The 19,026-nt window shown below is 38.4% G+C and overlaps 1 protein-coding gene and 1 pseudogene across 2 annotated transcripts; both read right to left on the bottom strand.

Annotated features, from left to right (window-relative positions):
* Window positions 1–9,886: 9,886 nt before the first annotated feature.
* Window positions 9,887–12,423, bottom strand: LOC143548806 (cold-responsive protein kinase 1-like; annotated as a pseudogene). Its single transcript, XR_013138016.1, has 6 exons — window positions 12,318–12,423; window positions 12,095–12,210; window positions 11,402–11,612; window positions 11,079–11,316; window positions 10,838–10,988; window positions 9,887–10,276 (listed from the first exon to the last, which is right to left on the bottom strand). The product of XR_013138016.1 is annotated as a cold-responsive protein kinase 1-like (transcript).
* A 3,089-nt stretch (window positions 12,424–15,512) lies between these two features.
* LOC143548897 (cold-responsive protein kinase 1-like) lies at window positions 15,513–18,025 on the bottom strand. Its single transcript, XM_077039943.1, has 6 exons — window positions 17,926–18,025; window positions 17,722–17,837; window positions 17,141–17,351; window positions 16,816–17,053; window positions 16,579–16,729; window positions 15,513–15,916 (listed from the first exon to the last, which is right to left on the bottom strand). Exons 1-6 carry the CDS (start codon window positions 17,993–17,995, stop codon window positions 15,515–15,517), a joined length of 1,188 nt encoding a protein of 395 aa, XP_076896058.1. The 5' UTR covers window positions 17,996–18,025; the 3' UTR covers window positions 15,513–15,514.
* Window positions 18,026–19,026: the final 1,001 nt, after the last annotated feature.

Below are 19,026 nucleotides of genomic sequence, written 5' to 3'. Positions count from 1 at the left end.
TATAAATAGATTGACAGTTTGATACTACTTCTCAACTCTTTAAAGAACTAAGGTAGTTCACATTAATCACTATACATTAATATTACTTTGGAAAATATTTAAAAGATTTAAACGTGCACGAAAGCAATACAAGGCTCCAAAGTCATCACCTCAGCCGCCTCCCAAATACATTTACAGCACAACCAGAAAACAAAAAGGTAAACAAAAAAAAATTGACTTTAACATGTAATACATTAATCCCACCAGCCTTAAACACCCATTTGTTTAATCATCAAGAAAATTAGTCTTCAATTAGCATATCCTCCGGATATTTACATCAATGCCACTCAAAAATTTTTTGAAAAACGAAAAAGTCAATGAGCTGACAGTGGAGTGAAAGATTCGATTCCGTTTCGATAACACCAGGTGATGATGAAAGTCTAGGCGAGTAGGTGAACTGAACGGATTTTATCTCCACTCCCTGCACAGTTGTGCCTTCAGTGAGTGCTCAGGGACGTTGGCCTTGGGTGAGAGTTTTCACCGATATGGTTGTGACATCTGCCCTGATCCGACCCGACCCAGGTACCCGTCTCTCTGACCCGATCTCTTTCTTTTATGATTTAATATTTATTTATACTTATATTTTACTTTTAATAATAATATATATTTCCTTCCCGCCTTTTTCTCTCTCTTTCTTTCCGCCGTCCCCTCCCTCTTCCTTCTCTCATTCCGCCTTCTTTTCCCTCTTGTCGCCGTCCCGCCCTTAAACCTTGTTTCCCTCAACTCTTTGCTTGTCCTTTGGTTCTTCCCGCCTAAGGATGTCTGCAGCTCCACGCGCCAGACTCCTTACATGGAAGCCTGCGTGAAGACATCTTGTTCCTGCGATGCGTGAAGAGAACTCTTCTCGCAGCGCGCTAAGAATGCATGTTCTTCCCGCAATGCGCTAAGAATGTATGTTCTTCCCGCGATGCGCTTAGAATTCTAGTTCACGCCGCACGCTAAGGATGTGATTCTTCCCGCAGTGCGCTAAGGATTGTTGTGCCAGCCTTCGCGCTCGCGCACTCAGCCTTCCCGCGCTTAACCTTTGTATCTTCTGTTTAAATCTAGCCGTTTGCTTTTGTGTTGTCTTATCTTTTGAGCCGTTGACCTAACCTATCTAATGTCTGAATAGTTACTTTCGGCGCAGCATGCGCACCAACCCCATTGGTTGACAGAAAAAGTGACTGACATAATCTTTTGAGATCTGCTTTTGCCATGCTTGACCAGTACCTTTATCTGACCCGCCCATGCTTTTTACTGTTCCCTGTCAGCTTTATCTTGCCCCCTGCAGCTGCCATATCTTTTGATATCTTTACTTTTCAGAACTTTTTACCGTTGATATCTTTTCTTTTACTTTTTGAAATCTTTTCCCCTTTTTCTAGGGTTTATGTCTCCTAGGGTTTTCCTATAAATAATAATAATATTTTCATAACACATCACACACAAACACTTAATCTCTCTTATTATCTCTTCCTCCCTTTTTGCTCTCTGCCGTTGTCCTCCTGCCGTCTCCTCTCTTGCCTCCGTCTTCCTCCCTGTTCTTCCCTGCTTTTCCGGTAATATATATATATATTATATATAATAATTTACTTATTAATTATGCTAACTTATAATCAAGACTTAAAACAGATCATTAAAACAACAATCTTATTTATAGGTTAACTTGTGCTTGTTTAAAGTTGGTTCTTGCTTTATCTTACACCGCATCGTTTATCAAGTGAGTTATCTCGTATCTAATCCCTTTTTATTTTAAATGCTTTGGGATGTTCATGTGTTCATACAAAACTTGAGTCTTAAACTGTTTATGAACTTTAGTCGCGCAGTATCCCATGTGTTGAGGACGTAGACTTGGCTGTTTACTTGTATGTGTGGATCATTAACCGTATTGACGGTCTATTCCGCAGTTTTCATGGTACCATTAGATGAACACGGGAGAACTATCGTTTATGATTTTCTCTTTTGTATACACATGCACAGTTAGTCTTGTTTGTGAGCTCAATTGTGAGCACTGGCAGTCTTGTCTCTTAGAGTTGGTCCCGATCAGATTACACCCTTGTTGAAAACCAGACATACACATGTTGCGCGCAGATTTATTGTTATCTATGTATTGTATTAAACTTGATTTCTCACCAACACGCAAGTGTTTGACGTTTATTTTAACACATGTTCAGGTTTGCAGTAGCTGTTTTGGAGCTTGTGGACACGTAGGACGTTTTTACTTTTGGACCTAGAATTAAAATGTATCAAGACAAGTTAATGTTGTTTGAATGTTATAATTTATAATATATTGATTTATGTTTGATTTATGTTCTTTATTTTCCCCGCTGCGCGTGCGCGATAAAATGTGTATTAATAAATATTGACACCAATAGTGTCACGAGTAATGAAACAATATGTGGCGCCCCGATGTATAATCCGCCTTTGGTCGGGGTGTTACAGATTGGTATCAGAGCTCGTTGACTTAGGATAGGTGGTTAGACGTAACGGCCTAGAATACCTAAGAGTCCCTTCTCGCGCATGAGAGAAATCTCATGTTTGCGCGCTTATTGTTAATTACTCGTTATTTATGAATATGCTCGCACTTGCGCAGTATATGATTTTATGTTCTATTTCGCGATATTTCGATTTTTGTTGAATTTCGATTTTTATTGATTTTTCTTACATATTCGTTTGTTGGGATTGAAAATCCGAAAAGTCATGGTGATACATGAATAGTTGATTTTCAATTTCCATTTACGATTATGTTCTGAGGTTGGAGACTTGAAAAGTCATGGTGATACATGAATTGTCAACCTCCAATACTCATTTTCTTGTATATTTTATATTGAAGATTGGAAAGTCATGGTGATACATGAATCGTCAATCTCCAATACTCGTTTACTCGTATATTTTAAATTGGGAATTCGGAAAGTCATGGTGATACATGAATTGTCGATTTCTGATTCGAATTTGTTACCTTTATTAAGTCTGCATTTAGGGTCATTTAATCTACTTTAACTTTTGATAGCATCTAACTCCGTGAAACCAAGCTTTATAAGATTAAAACTTTGCGATAAAAACCAAGATATTAACTAAAATTAAAATTTTTATAGAATGCCTCCGCTATCTCGCCGATTTCAGAGAAGAGAAGCCTCGCGCATGCGTAGACAGCAACGTTCCCAGGAAATGGCCGCCGCAATAGCCCAAGCTTTGAGCCAAAACAATACCAACACCTCGAGTTATAACATTAAGTCCTTTAATGCGGGTAACCCTCCAAAGTTCACAGGTCTCGAAGGAGCCACCGTGATGCTCCAGTGGCTCGAGAAGATAGAAAACACTTTCCTTCACACCCAATGCCCCTCAGAAAGACGAACCCTATATGCTTCCAGTGTCCTGGAATCCAGAGCGCTTACATGGTGGAATGGAGTAGCCCATGCGCGTGGCGCAGAAGCTGCTTCTAGCATGACATGGGAGGAATTCAAGGAAATTCTTACGCGAGAATTCTGCCCTCCCAACGAAGTTAAGCGCCTGGAGGAAGAATTCTGGAACTTGAAGCAATACAGCGGTGAAGCGCGCGAGTACGCGACGCGCTTCCACGAGCTAAGCTTACTGGTCCCTCACCTTGTTACCCCTTCACGCCGAGCAATCGAGAAATTCCTTGGGGGTCTCCCCATGGAAATTCAAGATTCTGTATGGGCCAGAAACCCAGTTACCCTCTCTGACGCCATCGAGTTGGCCGCTGTGCTCAGCGACAACCATGTCAGAGCAGGAACCCTGTTCCTGCGGGGATCTGAGAAGACCAAACCCACCAAAACTGCCCCTGAACCCGCAGAAACCAAACCTGAACCCTCAAACCATAACCAGAAACGTAGGCGCAGACAAGCTTACGCGCTTACCAACCCGCCCATAGTCCAGCAACCCGCTTACCAGCCTCTAGCATACGCCCCTCAACCTCTGTCAACCTACCCAACACCTCCTATAGGCCACAACTATGCCATAACCAATCCCGCACTCCCTGCCCCGCCCCCTAAGAAACCTTACACAGGAAACCATCCCTTTTGCCCAACCTGTAGATTTCACCACCCAACCCAGACCCCGTGTCGACTTTGTACCCGATGTGGCCGCACTGGTCACCTTGTAGAAAACTGTAGAGTCCCTCTCGCCAATCCAATTGCGCCAACACCACCAGTCTACCCGCAGAACCCACAACCAACCTACCAAAACCCACGACCCAGATCGTGCTTTAACTGCGGTGATCCCAGTCATTTCCGGAACGCGTGCCCGAGACTGCAAGTGCAAATCACACAAGCGAATCCGGTGAACCAGATTTCGAACCAAGTGACGCGTGGACGAGCTTTTAACATAACCGCGCACCAAGCGCAAGCAAATAATGACGTAGTTAATGGTACATTTTTACTTAACGGATTTTATGCTTCTGTACTTTTTGATACTGGCGCCGATCGAAGCTTTATCTCTCGCGCCTTCGAGCAGAAGCTTGCGCGACCGCGCAACGATTTAAAAGAAGATTTTTCAGTTGAATTGGCTAACGGTGAAACTGTTTTAATTAACTCGGTGATTAAAGATTGTACGCTTAATCTTAACGAAAACGATTTTCTGATCGACCTCATCCCTATGCCTCTTGGAAGCTTTGATGTTATTATTGGTATGGACTGGCTCTCGAAGAATCGCGCCGAAGTTATTTGCGCCAAGAAGTTGATTCGCATTCCTCGAGAAAATGGTGATCTTCACATCTACGGCGAAAAACCCTCCAGTGGTCTTAAACTTATGTCTTGCGCCGAAGCCCAAAGACTCTTGCGGAAGAAGTGTATTGCATTTCTAGCCCATGTGGTTAAACCTGCTGAAGAGGAGAAGCTTCGCGATATCCCTGTTGTGCGTGATTTTCCTGAAGTTTTTCCTGATGATCTTCCTGGTATCCCTCCCGCTCGTGAAGTCGAGTTCCGTATTGATCTTGTCCCTGGTGCTTCCCCCGTAGCTAAATCTCCTTATCGTCTTGCACCCGCTGAGATGCAAGAATTGGCCAGCCAACTTCAAGAGTTGACTGCTAAAGGATTCATTCGCCCTAGCTCTTCGCCCTGGGGTGCTCCGGTGTTGTTCGTTAAAAAGAAAGATGGATCGTTTCGCATGTGTATTGATTACCGCGAGTTGAACAAACTCATCATTAAAAACCGGTATCCCTTACCGCGTATTGACGACCTCTTTGATCAACTCCAAGGTGCCTCTTGTTTCTCGAAGATTGATCTCCGCTCTGGCTATCACCAGTTGCGCATCCGCGATGAAGATGTTCCGAAGACTGCTTTTCGTACTCGTTATGGCCATTTTGAATTCTTGGTCATGTCCTTCGGTTTAACCAACGCACCCGCCGTTTTCATGGATCTTATGAATCGGGTGTGTAGGCCTTTCTTGGATAAATTCGTGATCGTGTTTATCGATGATGTTCTGGTGTATTCTAAGACCAAGGCCGAGCATGAGCAACATCTCCGATTGGTATTGCAAAGGCTTAGAGCCGAGCAACTCTATGCTAAGCTTTCCAAGTGTGAATTTTGGTCTGATGAAGTACAGTTTCTTGGCCATGTTGTGAACAAGATGGGTATTCATGTCGACCCATCCAAAATTGAAGCAATCAAGAACTGGATTACGCCATCCTCTCCTTCTGAGATCCGTTCCTTTCTGGGCTTAGCTGGTTACTACCGGCGATTCATTTCGAACTTCTCGAAGATCGCTTTGCCTTTAACAGCTCTGACGCACAAAGGTAAACCGTATATTTGGGGCTCGAAGCAAGAAGAAGCCTTTCTAACGCTCAAGCGTTTGTTGTGTGAAGCTCCTGTTCTTGCGCTACCTGAGGGTAATGATGATTTTGTCGTGTATTGCGATGCATCCAACCAAGGTCTCGGTTGTGTTCTTATGCAACGAGGCAAGGTTATCGCTTACGCATCGAGGCAACTCAAGGTTCATGAAAGGAATTATACAACTCACGACCTCGAGCTTGGTGCAGTTGTTTTTGCCTTGAAGATCTGGAGACACTACCTTTATGGTACTAAGTGTATCCTTTACACTGACCATAAAAGCCTTCAGCATATCTTTGATCAAAAGGAACTTAACATGAGGCAACGCCGATGGAACGAACTCATCAGCGATTACGATTGTGAGATCCGGTATCATCCTGGTAAGGCTAATGTGGTAGCCGATGCGCTCAGCCGAAAACCCTGCCAACTTAACTGTATCTTGCCGCGCACCCAGCTTCACTTCGCGCTGATTCAAAGCAACCTTGAATCGCGTATTCGTGACGCGCAGCGCGCATCCATCAGTAATGGCAACCTTCGTGCCGAGTTAGCGTGTGGCGCGGAAGCACTCTTTGTCCCTAATCTGAGTGGAATTCTCTGCTATCTTAATCGCATCTGGATTCCCTTTGATGAGAATCTTCGCGCTGATATCCTGTGTGAAGCGCACAAATCTCGGTATTCTATTCATCCCGGCGCTGATAAGATGTACAAGGATTTGCGCATAACTTATTGGTGGCCCGGTATGAAAAAGGATATTGCTGTGTTCGTAGCTAAGTGCCTGACTTGTTCTAAAGTTAAAGCTGAACACCAACGCCCATCTGGTTTGCTCGAACAACCAGAAATTCCTACGTGGAAATGGGAATGTGTAGCGATGGACTTTATTACCAAGTTACCTTTGACAGCAAGCAAACATGATAGCATTTGGGTAATAGTGGATCGTTTGACTAAGTCTGCTCACTTTCTGCCCATTCGTGAAAACTACCGTGTTGAGCAACTCGCGCAGCTTTATGTCAAGGAAATTGTCTGCCGCCATGGTACTCCTTTGAGCATCATATCCGATCGCGATGGCCGTTTTATATCTCGCTTTTGGAAATCTCTCCAATCTGCGCTAGGAACTCGTTTGGACATGAGTACAGCATATCATCCTCAGACTGACGGACAGTCTGAGCGCACCATTCAAACCCTTGAAGATATGCTTCGATCTTGTGTTATTGATTTTGGAGGTAATTGGGATTCGCACCTGCCTTTGATCGAGTTCTCTTATAATAACAGCTATCATTCCAGTATTGGTATGGCCCCATTTGAAGCACTTTACGGTCGTAAGTGCCGCTCCCCGATTTGTTGGAGCGAAGTGGGTGAAACTCAAATCACAGGACCCGAACTTGTTCAAGAGACAACCGATAAAATCGCCAAGATCCGTGATCATCTGCTGACTGCCAGAAGCCGACAGAAGAGTTACGCAGATCGTAGGCGAAAGCCTCTCGAATTTCAAGTTGGTGATCTTGTTCTCCTCAAAGTGTCGCCTTGGAAAGGTGTTGTCCGCTTTGGGAAGAAGGGTAAGCTTGCTCCTCGTTATGTTGGTCCATTCAAGATTCTCGCGCGTGTGGGAAAAGTTGCCTACAGACTTGACCTGCCGCCCGCGCTCAGTAATGTGCATCCAACGTTCCATGTATCCAATCTCAAGAAGTGTTTAGCTGACGAGAACCTTCACATTCCACTTGATGAAGTTCAAATTGATGAATCTATGCATTTCGTTGAGAAGCCTGTTGAGATTATGGATCGCGAGGTTAAGCAAACCAAGCGCAGTCGTATCCCTATCGTGAAAGTTCGTTGGGAGTCCAAGCGCGGAGCCGAGTTTACATGGGAAAGGGAAGATCAAATGAAGATCAAGTACCCGCACCTGTTCTCTGCGCAACCTACTTCGAGATAAATTTCGGGACGAAATTTCTTAAAGTAGGGGAGACTGTGACATCTGCCCTGATCCGACCCGACCCAGGTACCCGTCTCTCTGACCCGATCTCTTTCTTTTATGATTTAATATTTATTTATACTTATATTTTACTTTTAATAATAATATATATTTCCTTCCCGCCTTTTTCTCTCTCTTTCTTTCCGCCGTCCCCTCCCTCTTCCTTCTCTCATTCCGCCTTCTTTTCCCTCTTGTCGCCGTCCCGCCCTTAAACCTTGTTTCCCTCAACTCTTTGCTTGTCCTTTGGTTCTTCCCGCCTAAGGATGTCTGCAGCTCCACGCGCCAGACTCCTTACATGGAAGCCTGCGTGAAGACATCTTGTTCCTGCGATGCGTGAAGAGAACTCTTCTCGCAGCGCGCTAAGAATGCATGTTCTTCCCGCAATGCGCTAAGAATGTATGTTCTTCCCGCGATGCGCTTAGAATTCTAGTTCACGCCGCACGCTAAGGATGTGATTCTTCCCGCAGTGCGCTAAGGATTGTTGTGCCAGCCTTCGCGCTCGCGCACTCAGCCTTCCCGCGCTTAACCTTTGTATCTTCTGTTTAAATCTAGCCGTTTGCTTTTGTGTTGTCTTATCTTTTGAGCCGTTGACCTAACCTATCTAATGTCTGAATAGTTACTTTCGGCGCAGCATGCGCACCAACCCCATTGGTTGACAGAAAAAGTGACTGACATAATCTTTTGAGATCTGCTTTTGCCATGCTTGACCAGTACCTTTATCTGACCCGCCCATGCTTTTTACTGTTCCCTGTCAGCTTTATCTTGCCCCCTGCAGCTGCCATATCTTTTGATATCTTTACTTTTCAGAACTTTTTACCGTTGATATCTTTTCTTTTACTTTTTGAAATCTTTTCCCCTTTTTCTAGGGTTTATGTCTCCTAGGGTTTTCCTATAAATAATAATAATATTTTCATAACACATCACACACAAACACTTAATCTCTCTTATTATCTCTTCCTCCCTTTTTGCTCTCTGCCGTTGTCCTCCTGCCGTCTCCTCTCTTGCCTCCGTCTTCCTCCCTGTTCTTCCCTGCTTTTCCGGTAATATATATATATATTATATATAATAATTTACTTATTAATTATGCTAACTTATAATCAAGACTTAAAACAGATCATTAAAACAACAATCTTATTTATAGGTTAACTTGTGCTTGTTTAAAGTTGGTTCTTGCTTTATCTTACACCGCATCGTTTATCAAGTGAGTTATCTCGTATCTAATCCCTTTTTATTTTAAATGCTTTGGGATGTTCATGTGTTCATACAAAACTTGAGTCTTAAACTGTTTATGAACTTTAGTCGCGCAGTATCCCATGTGTTGAGGACGTAGACTTGGCTGTTTATTTGTATGTGTGGATCATTAACCGTATTGACGGTCTATTCCGCAGTTTTCATGGTACCATTAGATGAACACGGGAGAACTATCGTTTATGATTTTCTCTTTTGTATACACATGCACAGTTAGTCTTGTTTGTGAGCTCAATTGTGAGCACTGGCAGTCTTGTCTCTTAGAGTTGGTCCCGATCAGATTACACCCTTGTTGAAAACCAGACATACACATGTTGCGCGCAGATTTATTGTTATCTATGTATTGTATTAAACTTGATTTCTCACCAACACGCAAGTGTTTGACGTTTATTTTAACACATGTTCAGGTTTGCAGTAGCTGTTTTGGAGCTTGTGGACACGTAGGACGTTTTTACTTTTGGACCTAGAATTAAAATGTATCAAGACAAGTTAATGTTGTTTGAATGTTATAATTTATAATATATTGATTTATGTTTGATTTATGTTCTTTATTTTCCCCGCTGCGCGTGCGCGATAAAATGTGTATTAATAAATATTGACACCAATAGTGTCACGAGTAATGAAACAATATGTGGCGCCCCGATGTATAATCCGCCTTTGGTCGGGGTGTTACAATGGTGAGTTTAACCAGTACCCATTTGAAAAAATTCGTTGGTCGTTCAAAAAAAATTGAAGGTAAAAGTAGTAAAAACCAAACCATGTCTTTCCAAATCTCTACCATTAATTTTCCCATTTGAAAAAGTAATTAAGAACCTTTACAAAAAAGAAAAAAAAGCCCATCTACACATTTACATTTGTGACATATTTGCATCTAAGGAGTCGGATCCCAGGTGTGTGGTGATGTGTTGGATGATGATAATGAATGTTCTTCATTATCAGAACCTGATGAAATGGTAGTGAATGTGCTCTTTTTCGGATCTTGATTAGCACAAACACAAGGGGTTTTATTAGGGCTGCTTATGATCTTGAGATCCATGAAATCTGAAATCAGGCCCGGTTTTGTGATCGTGTACTTGTCGACATTTATTTGACCCGATAACATCTTGACCACGGTTGACATCATGGGTCGAAGCTTTGTGATGTCTTGGGTGCATAAAAGACCGACTTTTAAGTATTTACACGCTTGCTCTGCATCAAAGTCACCGTGCATTGATGTGTCTACAAGCTCTACTAATTCGTTTCTTTCGTAAAGATCCCATGCCTGTTTAAAATAAGATAAAATCAGATTATTAAATGAGTAGAAGCAAAATAAGTTCACCCGATCATTAACGAGCTGAAATGTTGAGCTGGAGCCAGCTCGTGGCTCGTTGAGCCTGCTCATTTATTGTTGGAACTTTAAAAAGATTTTCAAGTTTGTGTTTTTACGCATTTATATAGACTAATAATAATATTGTAACAAAAACTATAAAATTCAAAATTTATATTTATTAAAGTTATAATTTATATATATTAGAATTTTAGCTTTCTTTTAAACCAGCCAAACTAGAATTTTCAATACTGTTTTACTTTTTTTTTCCCTTAAAAATTGCCGTAAATATAGATAAGAAAATTTTGAGCTTTAATTTAAAAGAGCTAACAAACGAGCAAACTGACCTTGGCTCGGGGTCGGCTTGTTTACAGATCGATCCGGACCGGCTCTTTTGCAAACAAGTCGATTTCGAGCTAGCAACGAGCTTTTTGAATGACCCTATTTATTAGGGCTAAAAGTCGCGATAAAACAAGATAAAAATGCATAAAACAAGCATCTAATAAAACTACTTACCCTCTCAAGAATGAATTGTTCTTCAAAAGGCAATAATGAGTTTGTATTGCATCTCCCACTCACAATTTCTATGAGAAGAACACCAAAACTATAAACATCTGCTTTGCGTGTTAAATGGCCTCTAATCGCATATTCTAGTGCCAAATAACCACTGGTACGTACAACAACAAGAAAACATATATTAGTAAACTTCAGCAACAAAAAGTAACTTTTTAAACACAAATAAAAACTCAAGACTTACATTGTTCCGGCCACTCGCGTGCTGACATGTGTCATATTCGTGGGTATTAATTTAGCAAGACCAAAATCCGAAATCTTTGGTGTTAAATCTTTATCAAGAAGAATATTACTCGCTTTAATATCCCTATGAACTATATGCGGCTTCACTTCCTCATGAAGATACGCAAGCCCTTTTGCAATCCCAATGCAAATCTTGGTTCTTGTTCTCCAACTAAACTGGATCGAACTACGGCCTCCACCTTAAACAATAATCCAATCTTTTTAGCAAATATGGATACAAAAACAAAACATCAAGAAACAAAATATGATGTAATTGTGAAATACCAATAAGGGTCTGAGCCAAACTGTTATTCTCAATATAATCATATACCAAAATTCTATAATTTCCTTCGACACAACAGCCACGAAGCTTTGCTAAATTCTCGTGCTCGATTTCATAGATCACTTTGATTTCTGTCAAGAATTCTCTTGCTCCTTGTTTTGATTCAGAAGAAAGAACCTTTATTGCAACATATTTCCCATGTTTTAATCTTCCCTAGAGATTACAAATATGTCACAAATTAATGACTATAAATCTGTATCTGTATCTGTCTATACTATCTAATAAATACCCCTTATCATAATTTAAATCATGCATCTTTCTCTTATTAACTACACCTTTTCTTAATAATGATATCTTTGAAAAAGAAAGTACTAATTATACTAATAAAACATATATATTTTAAAATTAGCCCTTATTTTAAGAAATTTGAAATCTAACTATGTAGTTTTTATTTTCAATCAAATAGTAAATAGAAGTTAAATTACATTAATTCATGTACTTATGAAATCCAACTATATATCAATTTATAAATATTATTAAATTTTTAAAAATCATTCATATATGTAATACACTTTACCACTGTAAGATATTGATATTATGTATTGATATTTTCCACCTCATGCGGTACACAAGTTCTAAGGTGGTCTATGTAACAAAAGAAACAATTAACTAACATAAAAATTATTCGAACTTACCTAATATACCGGACCGAAACCGCCCTCCCCTATCTTGTTAGCAAGGCTGAAATCATCAGTAGCAATTCTTAGCTCCTTGTAAGAGTAAAGTTTAAGATTCTGAACATCTGATAGCTCTGTTTATGATCAATTAATAAATAAACATTAGAAATGAATACACATGCATTAGCAAGATCAACAATTTAAAAAAAACCAATGGTTGAGTTGAAGACTTAAAGTTTACCATCTTTAAATTCTGGAAAATGTTTTTGTGGGTCAGGTTTCCGGTTGAAGAAAAAAGAGAAACAACCCATGATCTATCTGTCAAGATTCAATTCAATCAATTTAATGAAACAAATATAAATATATATAATCTTGATATTGTTTCAAGAAAATAATATATAAGCCTTGATCATTAGATAACCTCTAAAGAACAAATACCTGATGTACAAAGATTGATGGCGGTTGGTGAAGAGATAGTTGAGTTGAGACAATGAAATGTGTGGCTCTTGGAAGTATGTATACTATGTTATATTAATGAAGTGAGTAAAGTCAGCTAAGTTAAGCTAATGTATGTTGAATTCTTGCTTCCTGGAAGGGGGGGTTTGGCGTTGGAATATGAACACAAAGGATAGGATATATTTATAAAATATATATTACATTTTGGATTTTTGTTTTTTAAGTATGAAATGTCAACGTGTGTTGAATTCTAGATTGAGCTTGTATAGTCATAATAGATAAATACTTGGCATTCATAAACTGCTCCACGCAATACTCGAATTTGGATACAAGACCAACATTACTAAATGTGAAATAATCGTCATCAAATTTACTTCATACACAAATACACAATATATATATATTACAATTAATTGGCTATATTTTTGTTGTATTAGTTACATTTTTGGTAATATTTTAAGTTACAATTGTGTTATATATTTTGTTTTGTAGTTTTTTAAGTTATTTCATACACTGTTAAATATATGGTGTGATATTATTATTATTATTATTAATAATAAGAAGTATAATTATCTATTCCTTATTTATTCCTTGTATTTCTTTTCTATATATTGGGTTATTATCGTGAATAAAATTGGACCGATCATTCAATACCATATGTTTATTATGGTATCAGAGCCTAATTGATCCTTGCTTTCTTCTTCACGTTTTTTTCCTTTTCCAGCATAACTTCATCATAATAACCTAATCGCCATCATCAATGACTAACAAAGAAAACTCTTCATCAACGTCCAACACCAAGCCTATGGCCCTTGCTCGATTAGAACCCTAGATGGAACGCAGGTAACCTATTTTCAATGGACAAAATTGTTCACTCTACATGCCGCTACATATAAAGTTTTAAATCATATTGATGGGTCTGAACCACTTATTGAAACCGATGATACGTGCGCTCAATGGTTGAGATCGATGCATTAGTGTTACAGTGGATTTATGGTACGCTATCACAAAATTTCCTTGATAGGGTCTTAGAAGCACAATCAATCGCACGACAGACCTGGACTCGGCTCGAAGCGATTTTTCTCAGCAACAAACGATCCAAGGGCGCTTCCTTGGAACACTAGTTCACAACCATTCAGTTTTTGACATGCCCATAGCTAGAAGCCTATGGTCAGAAAATCAAAGAAATCATTGACCAATTCGGGAAGCATGACTCTAATCATACGTGGTTTTGCAGGTTAAGTTCCGCTCCACTGGACGACCTCTGTCACGACTTTTGTCCCTTCGATAGCCACTTGAATACTCCAAAGTATCCACGCCAGGACCTAACTAGCTTTGGCGTATTGTTGATGGAACATGAGAGAAAGGTGGTGATTCTTCATAGGTTAACGTCTTCACCTGGATTCTCTCGTTCCTCACCATTCGGTCATACATCTCGTACAATCGCTGTTGCTCTTGACGGAATGATTCTTCTGGAGCCAGTGTTGTCTTCCCAGATCTGGGTTGATGTCGGTGAACCAGCGTCTCATCATCCCCAAGTCTGGGAAAATCTCCAGATATGTCTTCCAGATCTGAAGTATGAGTGTTCCGACGAGATTCCGTCATTACTCGTCCAGTATCGTCTCGAAAAGAACCTCCAGAAGCAGTAGCTAGCCTTACTCTCACCGGAGTGTCCACCGGAACTTGCTGAATATGGCTCATCTTAACTGAAAACAACAAAAAACAGCTGCTCTAGCCACAAATTACGGATGACGCCAATGAAGAAACACAGATCTAATTCAGTGGGGATCGGATCTTTATTTCAACCAAGTACGGACTCAAAACGAATCTAAGGTTAGACTGAACCAGATCTTCAACTAAATTCCTGCAAAACAAATCACCGTGAGTCTCATTACGGGAAGGACAAGAGGTGGGGTCTTCCTATAACTACCCTCCGACATGAAAATACGTACTGTTCTATAAGAAGAGAAAGTAAAAGTGATTGATGTATTATGTGAAGAGTGAATGGATACCTTATGATGATGATGATGAAGGTATTTATAGCCGGGGTATGGGGGAAGGTGATTGGTAGAGTTGTCACTATCCAGAAGATTCTTTTATACCTGAATGAACACATGTCATGCCTTGATAGGACGTGACAGCCTGGCCATGTGCATGTTGTTACCAGGTGTCCAGCTGTCATTCTCTCATTGGCTGTCTTCTATTTTATTCTTCATCCAGGGGTAAACGTCCTTATCAGGGAATGTCTTAGTGATCTTCTAAAATTATATTGTTGCAACCGTTTTCTCTCGCTAAATAGGAACTTTTATTGTTTCTTCCTCGTGCGAGGTTTTTTCTATGATCCACGGATCTCTTCTGCGGGTATTTGTTGATGGCCCGCAGATGCTATTGATGACCCGCGGTAACTTTCTTAGGCTTGCGGATCGTTTTACTACCCTACCTCTATAATAACAGAGTGAAGGACGAGCCATGCATCACAAGTGGTCTTAGAGCATCAATATTATAGATGCTTATAAGCCTCTTCTTTTCTTTGTTGACTCTCCTCATCAAACACCAAGGATGTCTCTCCTGAGCTTCTCACTCTCCCTCTTCTTTCTCTCACCCATTGTTAATTCAACTAGTTTATTAAATGTTAGTAATTTTGAACCGTATTAGCAAATCGGTGAATATGGAAGGACTTAAGATGACAATTTGGTCAACAGAGTTTTTAAGTTAGCTTTCTCTTGCAGTATTAAAGTTTTTTATCAGTCATAAAAACGTTTAAGGTAGCAATTTTTCCTGATATTTACAACAATACCGGTCAGCAACTTAAAAAAAACAATTTGGAGGCAAAAGTAGTCAAAACCAAACCATTTTTCCAAATCTCTACCATTAATTTTCCCATTTAAAAAAAACAAAGAGCCTTTACAAAAACACCTCATCTCTTCAAAGCATATAAAACAAAAATGTACACATTTACAATGTGAGGAGTGACATTTGCATCTAAGGAGTCTGATCCCATGTATATGTCATGGTGGGTGATGTTGTATTGGATGATGATAATGAATGTTCTGCATTATCAGAACCTGATGAAATGGTAGTGAATGTGCTCTTTTTTGGATCTTGATTAGCACAAACACAAGGGGTTTTATTAGGGTTGCTTCTGATCTTGAGATCCATGAAATCTGAAATCAGGCCAGGTTTTGTGATCGTGTACTTGTCGACATTTATTTGGCCCGATAACATCTTGACCACGGTTGACATCATGGGTCGAAGCTTTGTGATGTCTTGGGTGCATAAAAGACCGATTTTTAAGTATTTACACGCTTGCTCTGCATCGAAGTCGCCGTGCATTGATGTGTCTGCAAGTTCTACTAATTCGTTTCTTTCGTAAAGATCCCATGCCTGTTTTATACAGCATATGAATAAATTATTAAATGTTTAGCAGCAAAATACGTTTACCCGGTTACTAAAAACTAATTATGAATAAAAATGTAAATGAGCCAAGCTAGTGTGGGCTCGGCTCGCTTATCTTAATGAGCTGAACTCGTCAAAAGCTCAAGCTGGCTCAATTATTTTTAAAAGTTTTCTAAGTTTCTTATTTTCACATATAATGATAATTACATATAAACTACCAATAATATTTTAAACATATATATATATATATATATATATATATATATATATATATATATATATAAACTATAAAATTTATAATTTATACATATTGAAATTTGGGCTATAATTTTGTGTTATAATTTATATATATTGAAATTTCGGCTTTACTTTTAAGCCAACCAAACTAGAATTTTCAATATTTTATTATTCTTTTTTATTTAAAATGCCATAAGTATATATAAATAAAAAAATTGAGCTTTAATTTAAATGAGCCAACTAATGAACAAGCCAATGAGCAAGGCAACCTTGGCTTGGGCGTGTCAGCTTATTTACAAATGAGCCGATTTCAAGCAAGTGTTTTGAACAACCTTGATTATTAGGGGTAGAAGTCGCGTAAAACAAAGTAAAATTGCACAAAGAAAAGCATATATCTAATGATAACTGCTTACCCTCTCAAGAATGAATTGTTCTCCAAAAGGCAATAATGAGTTTGTATTGCATCTCCCACTCACAATTTCTATGAGAAGAACACCAAAACTATACACATCCGCTTTACGTGTTAAATGGCCTCTAATCGCATATTCTGGTGCCAAATAACCACTGATACAATAAAAAAATATATATTGGTAACTTTTAACAACAAAAGGTAATTTTTAAAAACAAATAAATAAAAACTCAAGACTTACATTGTTCCAGCCACTCGCGTGCTGACATGCGTCATATTCGCAGGTATTAACTTTGCTAATCCAAAATCAGAAATCTTGGGTGTTAAATCTTTATCAAGAAGAATATTACTCGCCTTAATATCCCTATGAACTATATGTGGCTTCACTTCCTCATGAAGAAACGCGAGCCCTTTCGCGATTCCAATGCAAATCTTGGTTCTTGTATTCCAACTAAACTGAATCGAACTACGACCTCCACCTTTAAATAAAAATTCAATATCTTTTTAGCAAAATGAATACAAAAGCAAAACGTTTAAGACAAAAATAATGGAATTAGTCAAATTACCAAGAAGGGTCTGAGCCAAACTGTTATTCTCAATATAATCATATACCAAAATTCTATGATTTCCTTCGACACAACAGCCACGAAGCTTTGCTAAATTCTCGTGCTCGATTTCATAGATCACTTTAATTTCTGTCAAGAATTCTCTTGCTCCTTGTTTTGATTCAGCAGAAAGAACCTTTATTGCAGCATGTTTCCCGTGTTTTAATCTTCCCTAAAGATTACAAAAATGTCACAAATTAATGACTAAAAATCTATAACAATAGAATAATTAATTAATATCAAGATTATTTGAGGTGGAGTCTGGTTCAAATATATCTTAACGTGAAACTAGAGTAATTATTATTACATTACACTAAATAAAGCAGCGCAATAATAAACATTACATTAAATAAAGCAGCATAATAATAATTACTCTAGTTCAAAAACTAAATCACAATAATAATATTACCATTCCAAAAAATAACAACAACAACAAAAATAATAATAATAATAATAATTACTCTAGTTTTAGAGTAATTACCCTAGCTTCTCGCGTTAAAAGTTGTTTGTATTTGATTCTAAAACAGATAATATAAACTTACCCAATAAACCGGACCGAAACCGCCCTCCCCTATCTTATTAGCAGGGCTGAAATCATCAGTAGCCATTCTTAGCTCCTTGTAGGAGTAAAGTTTAAGATTCTGAACATCTGATAGCTCTGTTTATAATAAATATTGGAAATTAATATATGTTTATTAGCAAGAAAATGAATTTATAAACCAATGGTTGAATAAAGGTTTACTTACCATCTTCTAACTCTGGAAAATGGTTTGGTGGGTCAGCTCTCCGGTTAAAGAAAAAAGAGAAGCAACCCATGTCAAGATTCAAATAACTCAATTTGATAGCTGGTGATGGGAGATTGATGTGTGTTGGTATGAAGATATAGTTTGGGACAATGGGAATGAATATATATGTATGTATGGTTGGAAGTATATTAATGAAGTGATGTTAGTAAAGTCAGCAAAGTAATGCGAAGGTTCTTGACTCTTTCTTGGAAGGTATGAACACAAAGGGTCCTTTTGGTGTGTACAAAGTCAACGTGAGTTGATTTCAAGATTTTAGCTACTATACTGGTATTTACTAGTATTTAGGAGGTGTTTAGAATTCTCAACCTATTTTCTATCATATATTCATATATATTATATAATTATATTAAAAATTATCGTGTTTTTTCTCTTCTATTCAATTAAATAATACTTTTTATATTTTTATTATTATCTTTTCTCTCTTATTCACTCACAACCATTTTCAAAAAACATTAAAAAATTATACGATTTGAATAGTGAAACCCTAAATTTAACTTTCTCATAACATTCTCTCTCTTCTACTCACAACCACTTATAATCATACCATATAATTTACAGAATTCTCTTACAAAAATATAAGGTATAGGCTGAAAATGCTCTTAAGATTGCTTATTTTAAGCAGCTTATGACTTGTTAAATTTTAAAAAAGTTATAAGGTGTTTGGGAATGTGAGGGGATAAGTTAATAAGTTACAACAGAAGATAAATAAGGAATCCCAAACACCCCTTTACAGCATTCTCAGTCCGTTCCTTAAAAGTATGTGATAGAGATTTGTAAATTATATGATATGATTATTAGTGGTTGTGAGTAGAGGAGAGGGAAAATGTTATATGGGAAAGTTAAATTTGGGGTTTCACTGTTCATACCGTATAATTTTTTAATATTTTCTAAAAGTGGTTGTGAGTAGAAGAAAGATAAAAGATAATGATAAATGTATAAAAATTATTATTTAATTAAACAGAAGGAAAAAAAAACAGTGATTTTTAGAGTAATTATATATATATATATATATATGTGTGTGTGTGTGTGTGTGTGTGTGTG

The sequence above is a fragment of the Bidens hawaiensis genome, unplaced genomic scaffold (assembly GCF_021521415.1).
Source record: "Bidens hawaiensis isolate Kalapana, Puna unplaced genomic scaffold, B.hawaiensis_p1.1 tig00000945_1, whole genome shotgun sequence".
NCBI classification, from domain to species: domain Eukaryota; kingdom Viridiplantae; phylum Streptophyta; class Magnoliopsida; order Asterales; family Asteraceae; genus Bidens; species Bidens hawaiensis.
The sequence above is the reverse complement of the archived record's forward strand: the minus strand, read 5'-3'. Positions and strand labels throughout refer to the sequence as shown.

Excerpts from the sequence above, each read along its gene's own strand:
- LOC143548897 (XM_077039943.1), bottom strand. The coding sequence starts at position 17,995 with ATGGGTTGCTTCTCTTTTTTCTTTAACCGGAGAGCTGACCCACCAAAC. Across the intron at positions 16,730-16,815 it reads ACGCGAGTGGCTGGAACAAT|TGGTTATTTGGCACCAGAAT; the intron begins GTAAGTCTTGAG and ends TTATTGTATCAG. Across the intron at positions 15,917-16,578 it reads AACAATTCATTCTTGAGAGG|GCATGGGATCTTTACGAAAG; the intron begins GTAAGCAGTTAT and ends TGTATAAAACAG.